The sequence below is a fragment of the Vitis riparia genome, chromosome 13, assembly GCF_004353265.1.
Source record: "Vitis riparia cultivar Riparia Gloire de Montpellier isolate 1030 chromosome 13, EGFV_Vit.rip_1.0, whole genome shotgun sequence".
Classification (NCBI taxonomy): domain Eukaryota; kingdom Viridiplantae; phylum Streptophyta; class Magnoliopsida; order Vitales; family Vitaceae; genus Vitis; species Vitis riparia.
This window is the reverse complement of record NC_048443.1, coordinates 23290055-23307025: the sequence shown is the minus strand read 5'-3', so window position 1 is coordinate 23307025 and position 16971 is coordinate 23290055. Positions and strand designations below refer to the sequence as shown.

The following is a 16971-nucleotide window of genomic DNA, read 5'->3' as shown; positions in this document are numbered from 1 at the left end:
GTTGCTACTTGGCATGAGTTGAAATGAAAGTAAACCTAATCCAATTGACTGTATTAACTCACGAGTACGATACTGTCGAGAACCCATGACTCGAAGGCTCAAGAAGCAATTGTTTACTCCACGGGTCTTTGTCTTTGTGCCCACCGAACCATGGCTTATCCAAATATTGAAGACGGTGTAGAAGAAACCAAGAGATAATTTATTTTAATGGAGTCATTAACACACTAGAGAGAACTTGGTGGATTGAAGAGTAAAAGGGTGGTTGAATGTGGATAAAATTTCAAGGATGATACCCAAACTTGATGGGAGATGGGTGTATGGAGAATGAGAGAAGAAGTCATTCTATGACGCCAAGCATATCCTAAAGCAAAGCCGAAGAATTCAATGAGTCTACAAATTTTCTTGGAGGGTAGTGGGGATCCGGGAAATGCTGTAGCCTTTTCCATGTTTAGTTGCGACCAAGAATCGAAAGCCAAACAAATGAAATTACGAGGATTTAGGTGTTGTGCAGTTTTCTTCGGAGATGAAGCTTGGGGTAGAAGGTTGAGACTTAGCTTGTCGGGCACGCCAGGCAAAATCATTAGAGATCACATGCACAGCCGTTCTATGTCAAATTAATTTAATAAACAACACGCTTAATAATATATCATAACTAATTTAGCATGCTCCGTGATTAAAATTTATGTAGAGATGGAATGAAAGGTGATGGCATTGCACAGGGCGTTCATCAAAGGAATATTTGTTTTTGATGGCTAGCCTTCAACGAGTGAATGTTTGTTTGTATGGTGAGCATCAGTTGTTTGTACCTCCTTTATAACTTGGTAAGATTTCTTTATACCCTAATCCATTATCCAAGATGTCACCACGAGTATTGGTGTCATGTAAGCGTCATATTATTAAAAAAAATATAATATCTAACCACCTTTTAAAACTTATGTTCAAATTGATTTCTTTGGTGTCACGTAAGCGTCGTATTATTAAAAAAATATTTTTTTTCATCATTTTAGTTAAAGTCTTAATTGGTAACTGATACTTCATTTAAAACTGAAATCTCAATTGACAACTGAAACTTTATTTTTGAATTAAAACCTTAATTGACAATTAAAGTTTCGTTCTTAAACTGAAGTCTTAATTGGCAACTGAGACTTCATTTTTGAATTAAAGTCGCAGTTGCCAACTGAGACTTTAATTAATTTTTTTAAATTAAAAAATTATTAAATTATACAAATAAATTAATATCTTAAAAAATAACAAATTAAATATCTTAAATCAATAAATTATATAATTTTATATATTATTTATATGTTATATAAATTTATTATTTTAAGATTATTAATTTATTAATAAATAAAATATTTATTTATAATATTTTCTATTTATCAATTTATGTTTGTTGAAGTAATATTATATTCTTAAGTTTAAATATAAATAATTTATTATTTAAGTATATTTTTAAATTTTCAATCATAATTTGTAATTTAATAATTTTTAATTAAATTTTAAATTTAAAAAAATATTAACTAAAGCTTCAGTTGGTAATTATGACTTTAGTTCAAAAATGAAACCTCAATTACCAATCGAGGCTTTAACTAAAATAATGAAAAAAATATATTTTTTTATGACATGATGTCTACGTGATACCAAAGATGCTAATTTAAACATAAATTTCGTGGTTAGATGTTATATATTTTTTTTAATAAACGACCGAACCCAATACCTTGTCACCACGCACGTTTAGATGAAAAGTTTGATAGATGCCAATTGGACACCTTAGGCTATATTTAATTACAAAAAAAAAAATATGATGAAAAAATAAAAATATATTTAAAATTAATAAATTATTTTTATATATTACTTTAAACTCATTTCACTTATTTTTCTTCTTATATATAATCATTTTTCTTAACAATTTTTTTCTTAGACTATGTTTGATTCCTAAAAAAAATTGAAGATAAATACAAGAGAAAAACTAGAAGAAAAAAAAAGTTAAGGAAAAAAAAAAGATTTAAAATTAATAAATTATTTTATTTACTATTTCAAACTCGTTTAACTTATTTTATTTTAACTCATCAATATATAAATTAAATAATTTGAAAATACATAATTTTTTAACTAGTTTTAATTATATTTTATTTTTTTATTTATTTTTCATAAGACAACCAAACATGAAAAAACTATTTTCTTTGTATTTTTTGGAAACCAAACATAGCCTTAATATTTTTGAGAACTGAACATAATCTTATTATTTTCCTCCCATGGTTGTAACCAGCCTACAACCAACAAACCAAAAGGTTCCTGGAAACCCAAATTTCTTCATACTTCAGCCTTCTCAGCAATCATGCAGAAAGCTAATAATTTATCAACCATCTTCAACTTCCAAAAGGTGGAAAAAAAAAATGTTTTCTTTTTAGTCTCAATATATTCCTGCAACCTTATATATTTCTTAAATCAAGACAATACTTTTATGCTCACCTTGGATGGAGGGGCTTCAGTTCCATCTTACTGGGGACAAATTCAGAGACAAAAATTCTAATTGTGACCTATTTCTAACAGAAGAAATTATCCAAATTAATGCCCCCAAAATGTTTTTTTGTTTTCACTTACGCTTGAGTCCTAGCTCTACCCATCATCTGCTCAGTCACAGCATGCTTTATAAGTGGATGTGCGTCATCCGTTTCAGCTACAAGAAAAGAAAGTAGGTTTCAATAATAATGATTTACTCTGCAAACATGAGAAGTGTCAAGCTGATGAATCACTTCAACAATTTTAGGTTTCAACAACATACCTTTGAGAATTCTCTCGACATTTTGTTATTTGCGTATGGAAAGATCGATGTGCAAGTAAGCCACACAAGCCATGAAAAAGAAGAAAAAGACAGAAGCCAACATGAATGGCTCTGCAAGCATGAAAATAGGGTTGAAATTATAGTAAACCTGCATAAGAAAAGGTGGGAAAAACCCAGGTTAATAGTCATTGTGCAATATACCAAGATCAGAAAGCAGTGAACAAGTATTCTTGCTGCTGAAAGAAACGCCAAAATGTTAAGCACGATCATCTTTGGAGCAGAATTATGTTATACACTTAGTGGCATAAATCTGCTAAGAGGTACATGCAGGAGAGATTTACCTATGTGCAAAATAGGCCCCACCAAGGGTATTACACCAACAAAACCCCATCATGATGAAAGGATGAATAGTTATGATCATTGGGCTGGGATAATTGTGAACTAATTTGTGTTCATAGGTGTATCATTGTCTCAGGATCATGACAACTTGCCAGGATTGAAATTCAAATTTTTGTTACAATAGTGAATAAAAATAATGGTTCTGAATCCTTGGTGATAGGCAAGCTGCTATTAAACGTGTCTTCTCAAGAAATAAATTCAACTAATTCTAAACATGCGAAGAACAAACTAAAAAGATTTATCCGAGTTAACTTGGTTTATTCAGATGTATGTAAAGCATCCAACATCCAATATTTTGTATTTTTGACTTTCCATCACCTCTGCCGATTTATTCCCCTGATTTTTGTTGATTTCCATTTCCAAACAACAAATTTTTTTATCTAAATAATGAGTTTGCAAATCACCTGGAAAGGAATACTGTGCTCAGGAACTACATTTTTCTTTTCTAGAACTACCACAGTCCTTCCAACAACATCAAGGTAAGAATAACTGGTCTGCACAGATTCAAACGAAAAGATTTCAGTTAACATATACCACCAAAATGCTGAGGCTGCAAGTGCATATAATCCATGCACTTACTAAGGGAAAAAGAATGTCTACCATACTGAATATTTTATTAAAAAAGAAACAACAAATTAATGGAATTCAATGTTTTACAATGACATTTTCTAGTTCTTTCCTATAAAAAATGATAAACCAAACAGTAGGATCAAATAGCCTATATATAGTGTATCATTATAAATAACCACCTCCAAATGTTGGTCCACTGGGAAAGGAACCACAGCAGAAGGTTCTTTCGATCCCTCTGGCAGCACCACCTGAGACAAAATCTTAGATGAGATCACTGAAGCAAAAAGTAAGGAGAAATCAAATAATTACCATATGAATCAGAATAATAGTGCTAGACCTACTTTGACTGTCAACTTGTCAACTACGGTCTCCACAAGTGGACAACCAAAAGTAAAGTTGAGGTAGCGCCTGCCGTCAGATGACTCAAAAAGGAAGTCTTCCAATGGCACCCCATATCCAATGACAAAAGTGGCTTTCCAACCTCCAAATAAAGGATACCGTGGTTCTATTTCCAGTTCTGACTGTAAAGAAAATAAATAGAGTCAAGCATATAGAAACAAAAACTATTTTCATATCATAACATCATTCTAGCGGGGGAAGTAGAGGATTGTGTAGATTGGCTTCTTTGCTTGGGTATAAGGTTGGGAGGTTTCCTGCTTCTAATCTTGGTTTCCCCTTGGAAGTGAATAATAAGTCTAGTGTTGTGTGGGATGTTATTGAGGAAAGGTTCGGTTGAAGATTGACTTCTTGGAAGAAATAATATTTGTCAAAAGGAGGAAGATTAGTTCTTGTAAAGAGCACTCCTTTGATCTTACTAATCTATTTTATGTCCCTTTTTGCTTTAAGATTTGCAAAGATAAGAAGTTTGGAGGTTCAGGCATTAGAAGATTGGAGGTCCTTAATCGGGCCTTACTTGGAAAATGGCTAGGGAAATGGTTTAGGTATGAGTCTATGAAAAGATGTATGAAAAGGTTGGGAGGAATTCAGTCAAATGATAGTTATCCAAGTTAAAAATGGTAGATGAACAAAATGTTGAAGGGGACTTGTGGGTGGGGGAGATCTGTTTGAAAGAAGCATTTCCTCAGTTGTTTGGACTGGCTTCATATAAGAATGCTACTATTGTTTGACATGTAGGAAAGGAGAGGTTGTGGAGGCCAATGGCTGGTACATTTCAAAAGACCCTTCCAAGATCAAGGAAATGGAGAAGATGTCCCAGTTTTTCAAGCTTATTTATTCAGCGAAACTGCAGGAAGAGGGTGAAGATTTTTTTTGATAGGTAAAAAAGATTTGTATTAAAAAAAAGAAAGTATACACGTCGTATACAAAATAGACAAAAGACAAAAAAGAGGCGCGAAGACACAAAAACCCGCTACTGCGCCTTACCAAGAGCCTACCCAATCCAAAAAGTCTAACAACGATAAAGAACCACCCAATCTAACCAAATCCCCAAAAAAGATACAAGAAATAATTTTTAATTGTTTGGTCTATGCTTTTATAGTTGTCAAAAGCCTTCATATTCCTCTCCTACCATAAGGTCCAAAATAGACACAACAGTACAACTTTCCAAGCCTTTTTTGGAAGGAGGATAAAAAGGGAATCTTCAGTGTAAAGTCATACTATAGTTCATTGTATGTTGAATCTGGAGTGAACTTCCTAGCCAGAGAAATTTAAGGTTCTCATGCTCCTATGAGATCATGTTTTTTTAACTTGGGAAGCAATATGAAGGAAGATCTCAAATATAGACGTGTTAATAAAGAGGGGGTGGACAATGGTTAATAGATGTAGCCTTTATAAAGAATGTGAAAAGATTGTTGATGACGTTTTGATTCATTGTGCAAGGGCAAAGGTGTTATGGATGTTTCTGCCATCAATTTTTGGGTGTTTCCAACTATAGTAAGGAGCTCTTCTAGTAGAAGTTTAAGGGTTTAGATAAGAAAAGCAAACATGTTTGGCAAATGGCACTCCTATGTTTGTTCCGGTGTAAATGGAAAGAGTGAAAACGTAAAATCTTTAATAGAGAAGAGCTTGTAGATCAAAGGTTAAAGGAGAACTTCATTAAATCTCTCCTTGATTGGTCCAAAGTGTTGTTAGATATGAGAAATCTCTTAATAATGGTCTTCATAGATAGTCTTAGTTGCGGATAGTTTGGTTTTGAGGCTGTCTTTTTGTGGATACCTGCTAGTATTCTTTATTTTGTCTTTTGTGTATGCTTCCTATATACATAGGGTGTGCCCCCTCTATTAATAGATTATATGTTTGCTTATCAAAAAGAATATTATAACATCTTTCCATGTTATTTGTTTAAGTCATCTTTGCTATACTTCCACTACCTTTCTTTTCCAAAGTGAAACATGGCAAAAGTTTCATTATGAAGGAACAACACAAGTGGTAAGCTCCAATAGAACTTCATATGCAGTTCCTGATCATTTTTAAAGCCGGATCACATAGATGCTCCAAACACAATGATTGACAGGATAACTTTTGCTATTTAGAAGCTTGTTGCTCCAATGATCACCAAACTGGACAGTAATCATCTTTTTTTGAGAGCTGATTTTGAAGAATAGTATATCTGAAGAAGTCATAGTAGGATTAACCAATTGCCACTCAAAAACAAATACCCTTTGACTGAATTATCAACCATGTGGAATGATGTAGGTTAAAATGTTAAGGTTTAACTTCTTAAACAAATATCTGGTACATTGAGAATGCTAAATGTATCTATGACATTTATTTTTGCGTCAAATTTGTAGGATATCAAAACATGCCTCACATGCCATTTTAAAAACCAATAATATTAGTAAACTCCTCAAAAATTAATTTCATTTCACAGTTGCAAAGAAAAATAAGTACCTTCCGAGAATCCATACGCAAATGCGATGAAGAGATATTCCCAATTTCATCTCGGTAGTAGACAGAGTGAACCCTAGGGGGTAGCCTCGCAAGAATATGTTTGAAAGAAGACACGCCGCTGATAGATGGTCTAGACTGATATTCAACCCTGCAAAATAAAGTTTCAGAATATGATGATTCAAATGAACTTGAACTCAAATAAAAGAAATATATTTTAACATACTGAAAGAAGGAAAAACCATAGAGGATTTGATCAATCACTGAAGGAAAACACAATCAGCAGATTTGAAATTCAGATGAAGATATTCTCTTCTGTTTGAGGTCTCAAGGTTTTTTACCAGTTTATTTTACAATTGCATATTCCAGAACCAGTTTTTTCCCCAGGAGTTTTGTGAAAGTTTTAGAATTCTTGAGATTTCAATAAAAAAATTGGATGTTTTTATTTCCTACATATGCTTTTAATGCCTCATAGGAAACTAAGATCACTTGCTTGGCAAGATTTACACCTTCAACACATAATGGAGGGATGAACCCAGATCTACAGACACATAACTCCAATAATTATCACTGTAAATCTTTCTTGATATATAATAGAATCAAATCTTTCTTGATAAAACAAATTTAAGAAAATAAATAAATGATTGACCAAAAGAAACAAAAAAAAAATTAAAGATAAGAGAATCAAATAACTTCCTAGATTTTAGAAGGCAATTGTGAAAAAAAACAACAGCTGAATAGCAGTAAACCTTAACTTGAAAAGATGCTTTCCATAGATTTTGAAGGACAATATTGACAATACCATATCCAAATAACAGAGAACCTTACCTTGAAAAGATTCCCTTATGCCGGGCACCAGCATGAACCAACTTGTAATGCTCTGTGATCTGAATGCTGCCCCAATGAGATATTTCCACCTCACGCACAAGCTCCTCAACAACAGCAAATGGATTGTTATTCTCAAAGTGAATGACGATGGGAGAATATGAATATGGAGGCTGTTCATCGTAAGGCCCATACTTCAATTCCTTACCCGCGTGGATTGTGGGATCCACTCTTGTGTATGATTCCACCTTGGTACCTGGTGTCTTAATATAAGTTGTCTGTTGTTTAATAGCATATGGTGATAATATTATTGCACTATCACGGTAATACACCAACTGAGACTCTGATTGGCTTATCTCCACTGGGAAAGGTTCCAGGGAATGCGTCAATATATAAAACACTTCTAAAGTAACACTTTCACCCTTGCCTAACGGTTTGAGAAGAGATACAGAGAAGTATTTAGTTCCATTTGGAGAATCAGGTTGCTCCGATGGGTTTACATCAAGTGGCTGATATGTTTTCTTCTTCCGTTTTCCCACAGTAGCTGCTGCTTTGACAACTGCAAGATGATCAACTTGTGTAGGTGGAAAAGCAAGAAGAATTTCAGAAGCAGGTGATGCCCCAGTATTCTCAACCTGGAGAGGATTAATTAATGGAAGTTAGATGGTAAAAATGAGCAATTTCCAAACGGAAATCTATATGTATATATATAAGTAATCGTGACATTTAACCATGTTTTCAATATTAGGGGACTTAACGTTAGTCCTAATTTTTCAGCCAAAACAGGTTTAGACAGGCATCTTTAAATTGAGATGATATAAAGTTCCAGAGGCATTATAAATTTATGTGCTGCTTGTTATTCTATATAACAGAATCTTGCCTAATTCACAGATTCAGGAGAAGATACTGAACTTTTGTATTTGAAAAATGTTTCAAGATGGATCTCTAAAGTAAATGGTGATTGATAGAGTAACCTTTGATCATAATTCCCAGCATAAGTACTGCATCCAACACGAAAATTGTGACTTGTGATTGGGAGTAAAACACCATGGCAAATTTGAAAGTTAAGCAGAAATTAGGAGATGTCATCCTGTATTGGTGCTTTTCATTAATTTGGTTAAAAATTCAGATAAATATCCAGTAAATTTGATTCAACATTAGGTGAAATTCAGCTGAATTATCAAAAAGCTTTGATATTTTATCATCTCAAGAGCTGTCTGGGATTTGGGAAATTTGGGAAATTTGGATTTAAGCAAAAAATATTTCAGGCATTGTGAAATGCAATTACCATAATTAAGACAAAGACATGTGAACAAATTCTTTACATCTCCTACCAACAAACACAATTTGTTCCATTAAGAAATAAAGCATGACCTTAGTCTCATTAGTTTCAGTTTCAAGATTTCTTTTTTTTTTTAAAAAAAAAAAAAGAAAACGAAAAGAATATACTCATAAACATCCAATCCAATCAGTACCTTCAGAGTCAGGAAAACCTTAATGATATGCGAAGTCAAGTCGATCTGCACCAATTGTCAGCATATTAGTCATGAATAATAATATTTGATTTCCCAGAAAACCCAGGAAAATGAAAATAAATAACCACTGAATATTTCCTTTTATCTTCTCCTTACGGCCCCCAAGAGGAAATGATAAACTCACATTAATTAAATCAAATAGTTGGTCCACAATAAAGAAAAACGAAAGGTTCAAAATTAAAATTTGATGAACGCTTCTGTATTTTCTCGGGAACCAAACAAGGAAGACTCAAACATATTGAAACAAGAAATTGAGGAAATTATGGATGAATGAAGAGCGTACTCTACGCTCGGCGTTGGCGATCTGAAGGTCCTGAGAAGAGGATCTGGCGAGCAGTGAGAGAAGAGCGAAGACTGAGAAGACTAGGGCTAGTCGAAATCGGAGCTGAGCTGCCATGGCCGTTTGATCTTTTTTCTCTCACCACTCGGTTTTTGAGTTTTGACCTTCATATAAATTTGGGTCTTCGTCTCATCTGGGGTCAAGCCCTGGTTGGGCCACAATCATTATGGGCTCGTTTTTTGGGCCTCTTCCTCAAGCTACCACCAGGCCTGCACCCAGCTCGTCTTACCTTTTTCTTCGATAGTTTTATTATACTAAATTTTTTAATAATCCTCAATTAATTAATAAAAAAAACTCTAATCTACAAGCCAACGGTAACCTAATTCGAAATTAATTTCACCCATTACATCTATTTTTTTACATTTATTGTGTAAAAAAAAAGATATTGTTCATATCTATTACTCACGTTCAATTTATCATTGATTTGATCTTATTTTTAATCAAATATTTTTTCCAAAATATAATATACACAAAAAAAAAATTATTATAAAAATTATTTTTAATGTACTATATATTAAAAATACAAATCTTTTATTTATTTTGAACATATTCTTAGTATCTTATCGCTTTTGTTGTACTTTTTGTACGTTAATTATATTTTTGGGTGTTATGGAGGGTTATATTATTTATAGTTATGAGATCAATTTTTATAATTTTGGGTATTTGCGATACTCTTTGTGCTATAGTTGCATTTTTCACACTCTAATCATAATTTTTGTACTAAAACTATATTTTACGTTGTTTAGTTACGGTTTTTATATCATAATCATATTCCATTCAAGTTACAATTTTTGTATTTCAAAGTTATTTTTATACTTTGATTATATTTTTGACATCTTACTCATATTTTTATACATCTTAATCGTATTTTTTGCATCTCAGTTACAAATTTTCATATTTTAGCACATTAAACATATTTTTCTTACTTTGGTGATATTTTTTGTATCTTATTCATATATTTTATATACATATTTTTCACACTTCGATTACATTCTTATTTCCGAACACAATTTTATTACAATGATATATCGATAATAATTTTTAATATGTCGGTTGTATTTTTTATATTTTAGTCACAATTTTTGTGTATTGACCATATTTTTCGAACTTCAATAGTAATTTTCATATATCGATCACATTATTTGTACCATAGTCATAATTTTTATACCTTAATATTTTGATTGAATTTTTTATAATTTAATGACATTTTTCAATTATATTAATCCTAATCACATTGTTAATACATTCTCTATTTTATTTTTAAAAAGTAATGAAGGTATTCTAATTTCAAACCTTTGTTTTTTTTTAATTGAAATTTGGATATAATTGTAATTTCAATCTTTGGAATAATTTTAATTTTCTTTTTAAAAAAGTTAAAAAATAATAAGCGGATGGAAAGATAATTTAGTTTTAAAATTTGAATTAAAGAAAAAGAGAAAAAGGAAAAAACTGCAACTGACGAGAATTCCCAAACAGTGCCTTACTGTTATAACAGTTGAAACTGATTGATCTCCTGGGTTTCCACCCTTAAGACCCGGGACCACCCTCACTCTCTCCCAAAACGCAAGAAAAGATTACAGAGAGAGACACAGAGAGAGAGACAGAGAGACAGAGAGAGAGAGAGAAAGAGAAAGAGAAAGAGAAAGAGACAGAGAAAGAGACAGGGGGTGGGACTCAGAAATCTCATCGTCGCTGCCCTTTCTTTATCATTATCATTCCGACACTTCTTTGCGTTATAGACAAAGCTCTGCATGTGAAGTGTGGTACCATTCTCATGGCGTGCATGAAGCTTGGATCCAAACCTGAAGCCTTTCACCTCGATGGCCAAACCTTGTTAGTCCTTTTATTTTTTTTTTCCTGCATTTTGTTTTCATTTTTTATGATTTTGGAGTGGTGGGTTTGCGTTAACATTGGAAATTACGTGTTGGGGCTTCTATTGTTTGGCGTTTTCGGATCATAATTCTTTCGCAATTGATTTTTTTTTTTTCCTTACCGTTTGTGGTGGGCTTGTTTTTCTCCATAACATCCGTTCATAGCTGATGTATGGGTATGCACTAGCGTAGTGTGAATGCAGTATGGAATTGTGTTATCCATCCAATGTCATTGGTTCGATTCTAGCTTACAATTTTGAGGAATATATAAGAAGGGATAATTTGATGTGTTAATTAGTAAAGTTATATGGTGGGTATTTGTGAACTTAGCTTACTGCACTCGTCTTTGTTAATTCTGTCCGGGTGATGTTGGTCTTGCTGTTCTGTGAAGGCCAATACACACTGTATGTGATTTGAGTTTTCGCTCGTGTAGATATTTAGTAGAAGAATGTGGAAGGCTAAGCCCATTTGCAGTTGTAGATTCTCTCTATCTTTTGTTTTTTCAAGCTGATTTTATTCGGATATGCTGTTCATTCCTTGTGAAAAGCTCGCAGTGGCTTAAACCGGTGAATAAATGGGAACACAGATTAAGATGATTTAGACATTTGAAAGAACACCATTGATATATGGGTAAGAAGGAATTTGTTTCTATGAATTGAATTGGAGGGCTCAAAAGAGGAGCAAGTCTCAGAAGGAAAACATTAACTTCATAATAGAATAACAGGCCTTTTGATACGGTGGAATTTCATGAAGGTCTGTTGAATGTTGGTCAATTTGATGTATATAGTTAGCTCATTCCCGAAAAATTCATGCCTTTTGTGGCCAACTGGTAGTTTAATGTGATATTATAGTTTTGATATATGGGGGTCATGGGTTTGCAGGTGGGATGTTGAACATCGTTCAGCTTGATTTACATTGTTAGCCCATGTTCTAAATGCTCAAGTTTTCGGGGCAACTGATTATTTAACAAGATTAAAGTCGTAACTTCAAATCTTCAAGAAAGGCCCTCTGTTAATTTTTAGAGAGGTTTTTTTTTTTTTTTTTTCCTTTGGTCACTGTACCTTCAAGCCTATTGGAAAGAAGTTCTCTAGACTGAAAATCTTGCATTTGGCACAGAGTGGTTTGAATTTTAATTAACTCAAACCTACTCAGTACAGAATCAAGCTCCTGTAGTTTAAGAAGTGTGTTGGTAGCATTGGACGCCCAGAGTGTATCTGGCTGCCTGGATTTGGATTTAAGATAGTGATTTAAGCTTGTGTGATTTCTAGATAACTACTGACACAAATCATTTTAAAGCCAAAGACTTGAGAGTCTAACATCCTGATAAGGATTTCACTGAAATCCAAACCCATAATGTGAGATGTCTTACGAGACAATAAATGTATTTTTTGAAGAATGTCAATAATCAAAACCAAAGATAGACCTGAACACTTCTAAAATTGCTTAGCTCTTCTTTCCATGCATCACCAAAAAGAAACCATTTCGTGCACAATTCTGAAGCTTGATAATTGCAGATGTTGGCTTGCTGCAGCTTCAGTTTTAATTTTTTTTTTCTCTTAAAAATTTCCCTATTCCTTGCATGTATCAAGAAAAGATAAAATCTGAGAGGAACATAAAGTTCAAAGCATGCATGTTTGATCAGTTTAAGTGCTTTTAAGGTGCCTTTCTTAGGCTAGAGTGTGTTGTACTAGATTTTGGCACTACCTTTTGCTTATTACCCTAATATTGAGTTGGTAGGTTGCATCTATGATGAGATGCTGCTGAGATCAATATGTGGGCATCTATGATCAGCTTAGGATGTCTTCTAATTGTAACAAATCTCCATCATATTGGTAATCATGTAATCCCAAACATTTTTAAAAGTTACTCTCCTATATTGTTCTCTCCTTCCTTGAGAGTAGCATTGTAGCTGTATCTTTCAGTTGGCTCATTTTAGGCAGGGGATCCTATAGGCTGAAACTGTTGAAGTTTATTCAATTCCCCCTTATGGCTATGCCATTGAAATTTATCTGAGTTGCAGTGACATTTGAAGAAAGGCATTTGCTGCTCATGAATTTTAAACTGGTTTGATGTAACAATACGCATAAAATTCTCATTAAGTTGTCAAATTTTCTCAAGACTTTAGAATATATAACAATCATGATAGCGAATAGTAATAGCTACATAGTTTATATAATGTACTAATACGATCTTTCCTGTTGTTTCATGTGTTGTGTCCCAAATTATGCTATCATGGAGCTTGCTTCTGGTTTACAGGGATGTTTCCAAATTATATATTAATCTAGGCTTTTAATTGTTTGTGAATGCTGACTCTGCAACCATCACTAGTTACAATGACATGTCAATTTTATGCTTAGGGTACAAAGTGAAATATTATTTGAGAAAATTTTGTTTCATCTTTTAAATCTTCTTTTCTTTCCCTCGACATCTAATATTGTCACTTTCAGGCTCTGCTCAACTGGTCTTCCAAGCGATGTTATCATTGAAGTTGGAGAAATGTCTTTTCATCTGCACAAGGTGCATCTCACATCATCAAGCCTTACTTTTTTCCTTGTTTCTTGATTTGTCATATGCTATCGTTTCCATGAATTAGAAACCAGGGTTTTGAAAGGGATGCTTCATGGCTCACATTTTGGTAGGTTTGAAGAGAATGTCTGAAGCAACCATATAGCTTATCACAAGTTTTTTTCTGAGGTCAAATGTTTTATAAAATTGAGACTTTTTTTTAGATGGGCTTTTAAATTCTTTAATTTATTTAAATTAAAACCTCAAATTTGACAATCAAAAAGAAAACCTAGTGGCCTTCATGTCAAATCAGAGAAATGCCGTTAGGGACTTCTATGAATGAATGAATGAAGGTTTCATCTCATCAGCTGTTTTTGGAAATGTGAAATTTGTATGAATTGATGATTGAGTCTCTTGTTCTTTGTGTAGCTCTGAATAGAGGTTTAACCATGTTTTCTTTTTTCCTCCGTACCTTTTTATGATTTGGGATGCATGAAACTAGGATGAAATTCTTTAGAAAAACATGGAAGACGTAGACACACACAAAGGCCTCCATCATAGTTTGAAAGCTAGAGGTAGATAAGGTGTTTGTTGTCCTTGCTGATGTAAGGCAAGGTTGAAATTATCTTTATGTTTCCATTCATGAGTTTGTTTCCCATCTCCTTTTCTTTTTCCTTTTTGATATCTTCTGGTCTAAATGTGCTTCCCCCTTCTCTCTTTTGCATGTACTCCAGTTTCCTCTGCTGTCCAGAAGTGGGGTAATAGAAAATCTTATTGGTGAATCTTCTGGTGAGGATGAAAGAAATTGTATCTTGCAACTGCATGACATACCAGGAGGAGCCAAAACCTTTTTGCTTGTGGCCAAGTTCTGTTATGGTGTTAAAATAGAACTCACTGCGTTGAATGTAGTCAGTCTCAGGTGTGCAGCCGAGCATCTTCAAATGAATGAAAACTTTGGAGAGGGGAATCTGGTTAGTCAAACAGAAAATTTCTTAAATGAAGTCTTTGGAGACTGGACAGACTCACTTACAGCTCTTGAAGCATGTGAAGAGGTTCTACCACATGCCGAAGAGCTTCATATTGTTTCAAGATGCATTAATTCTTTAGCAGTGAAAGCTAGTGCAGATCCGAGCCTAGTCGGTTGGCCTGAGTCGGGAGGTGAAGCAGCACAGAGCCCAGTGGGCACTGTTTTATGGAATGGAATTCTCACGTCGTCCAATCCCCATCCTGTAAGTGATGATTGGTGGTATGAGGATGTGTCCTGCCTTAAACTACCAATGTATAAGAGGCTGATCCTGGCTGTTGAATCAAGAGCCATGAGGCCGGAGAGGATTTCTGGGTCCCTCATGTACTATACAAAAAAGTATCTCCCACTGATGGGTAGACAATCGAGCTTTCAGAATGGAAACCGTGCTGCCCTTGGATCAACTGTTTCTGCTCTGTCTGATGCAGATCAAAGGAACCTCCTTGAAGAGATAGTAGAGTTACTACCTGATCAAAAGGGAGTCACATCAGCCAAGTTCCTGCTTAGGCTTCTCCGGACATCCATGCTCTTACATGCAAGCCCATCATGTCGAGAGAATTTGGAGAAACGGATTGGGGCCCAGTTGGATCAAGCAGTCCTTGAAGATCTCATTATACCAAATTTGGGGTATTCAGTGGAGACCCTTTATGACATTGACTGTGTTCAGCGAATCCTCGACCACTTCATGCTGGTTGACCGTGATGTAACTGATTCTACAAATTGTATAGTAGATGAAGCGCAGTTGATGGTAGGGTCCCATTCACTGACTCGAATGACAATGGTGGCAAATCTGGTGGATGGGTATCTTGCCGAGGTGGCACCTGATGTCAATTTGAAGTTGCAAAAATTTCAGTCACTTGCTGCTGTTATCCCTGATTATGCCAGGCCATTAGATGATGGAATTTACCGGGCTATTGATATATACCTCAAGGTAAACTCAAGTATTCTGTCATTCTTCTTAGAGATTTTCATGGTTGAAAATCATCATGATCATATGACTGTTGACCAACTTGTTTCAAGATTTCATCCCTATTGTTTAGGAATTTTTTTGTTTGATTTGTTTGTGACTTTTTGCTAATATGGTTTTTCCCATTCAGGCACATCCATGGCTAACAGATTCAGAGAGAGAACTAATCTGCAGACTTGTGAACTGCCAGAAGCTCTCATTAGAAGCGAGCACCCATGCAGCCCAGAATGAGAGGCTGCCACTTCGACTCATCGTCCAAGTTCTATTCTTTGAACAGCTTCGTCTGCGCACATCCATTGCTGGATGGTTCTTCGTCTCGGACAACTTGGAGACCTCTCAGGACCCTAGTGGGAATCTTGCCCTCCCCAGGAGAAGCACAACACAGGATGAAATTGTTGCGGTTGACGATATGAGGGAGCGGGTTTCCGAGCTCGAGAAAGAGTGTCTGAGCATGAAAAAAGAGATTGAAAAGCTGGTGACGACGAAAAGGAGCTGGAACATCTTCTGCAGAAGGCTTGGGTTTAGACTAAAGCCAAATTCCTCCGGTCCAAAGGCCTCCAATAATGCCAAAGGTTCACCATCATCAACTACGCCTCTCCTAAATACTAGTCAAAATCAGCACAGTGGTAAGCTAGTGTGATTGAATTTTGAAAGTTCCCACATCAAACAAAGTGATTTTTCCTTCATTCCAGCTTTGGAAAGTTATAGTTGTTCATTTGTTTGTGGAGTAGCTAATGCTGTAACCATATTTACACATTAGATATACTGAATTGACCCACATGACATATTTTTTTATTTTATAGTATGATCCCAATTTATTTCTAATGGAGAGTCTTCAAGCATATTAATTTTAATTTTTCTTGGCCATAATGAATTAGGGTTAATTTCATTGATACCCGCGTTTAGTGTAAATATATTAAGCCGGCACAGTTTTTAAATTTCGTAAATTGACATCCTTATAAATGTATTTCATATGTAAATTTTATTTTTTAAAGAATAAAATTTAGTTTTTGGAGAATTATTAAATACTCTTATTTAAAATGTTTTTACTTAAAATCTATCTAAAAAATAAAATTGATAAAGGAAATAAATTTATAGGAGTGCTGATTGATGAAATTTAAAACCAATGGTAGTTGAGTATATTTACATTAAACTTGGGGTCTTAATGAATTAACACCCTAATGAATTACTTTTATGTATCTATTTGGATGGATTTCTTATTTTTTATTTTTTAAGTACAAAATAATAATAATAATTTTTACATGTTACATGAGAATTTTTAAAGGCACACAAAAAAATAATG

The 16971-nt window shown here is 34.1% G+C and overlaps 2 protein-coding genes across 5 annotated transcripts; one reads left to right on the top strand and one right to left on the bottom strand.

Moving 5' to 3' along the window:
* Window positions 1-2382: 2382 nt before the first annotated feature.
* LOC117928947 (dolichyl-diphosphooligosaccharide--protein glycosyltransferase subunit 1B) lies at window positions 2383-9392 on the bottom strand. The gene is made up of 9 exons (XM_034849091.1): window positions 9245-9392; window positions 8902-8946; window positions 7430-8061; window positions 6605-6752; window positions 4096-4275; window positions 3934-4002; window positions 3589-3678; window positions 2786-2933; window positions 2383-2680 (listed from the first exon to the last, which is right to left on the bottom strand). The coding sequence occupies exons 1-8, from the start codon at window positions 9356-9358 to the stop codon at window positions 2811-2813; spliced, it is 1401 nt and encodes a 466-aa protein (XP_034704982.1). The 5' UTR covers window positions 9359-9392; the 3' UTR covers window positions 2383-2680; window positions 2786-2810.
* Window positions 9393-10898: 1506 nt separating this feature from the next.
* On the top strand, window positions 10899-16493 carry LOC117927655 (BTB/POZ domain-containing protein At5g03250-like). 4 transcript variants are annotated; one of them, XM_034847284.1, is made up of 4 exons: window positions 10899-11134; window positions 13620-13689; window positions 14412-15632; window positions 15799-16493. In XM_034847284.1, the coding sequence occupies exons 1-4, from the start codon at window positions 11076-11078 to the stop codon at window positions 16306-16308; spliced, it is 1860 nt and encodes a 619-aa protein (XP_034703175.1). In that variant the 5' UTR covers window positions 10899-11075; the 3' UTR covers window positions 16309-16493. The 4 variants fall into 4 exon arrangements, with proteins under 4 accessions (XP_034703175.1, XP_034703177.1, XP_034703176.1 ...); XM_034847286.1 differs by lacking the exon at window positions 10899-11134 and adding an exon at window positions 11164-11342; XM_034847285.1 differs by lacking the exon at window positions 10899-11134 and adding an exon at window positions 11164-11348.
* Window positions 16494-16971: the final 478 nt, after the last annotated feature.

Excerpts from the sequence above, each read along its gene's own strand:
- LOC117928947 (XM_034849091.1), bottom strand. The coding sequence starts at position 9,358 with ATGGCAGCTCAGCTCCGATTTCGACTAGCCCTAGTCTTCTCAGTCTTC. Across the intron at positions 8,062-8,901 it reads AGGTTTTCCTGACTCTGAAG|GTTGAGAATACTGGGGCATC; the intron begins GTACTGATTGGA and ends AATCCTCTCCAG. Across the intron at positions 4,276-6,604 it reads TGCGTATGGATTCTCGGAAG|TCAGAACTGGAAATAGAACC; the intron begins GTACTTATTTTT and ends TTTTCTTTACAG.
- LOC117927655 (XM_034847284.1), top strand. The coding sequence starts at position 11,076 with ATGGCGTGCATGAAGCTTGGATCCAAACCTGAAGCCTTTCACCTCGAT. Across the intron at positions 11,135-13,619 it reads CACCTCGATGGCCAAACCTT|GCTCTGCTCAACTGGTCTTC; the intron begins GTTAGTCCTTTT and ends TGTCACTTTCAG. Across the intron at positions 13,690-14,411 it reads TGTCTTTTCATCTGCACAAG|TTTCCTCTGCTGTCCAGAAG; the intron begins GTGCATCTCACA and ends CATGTACTCCAG.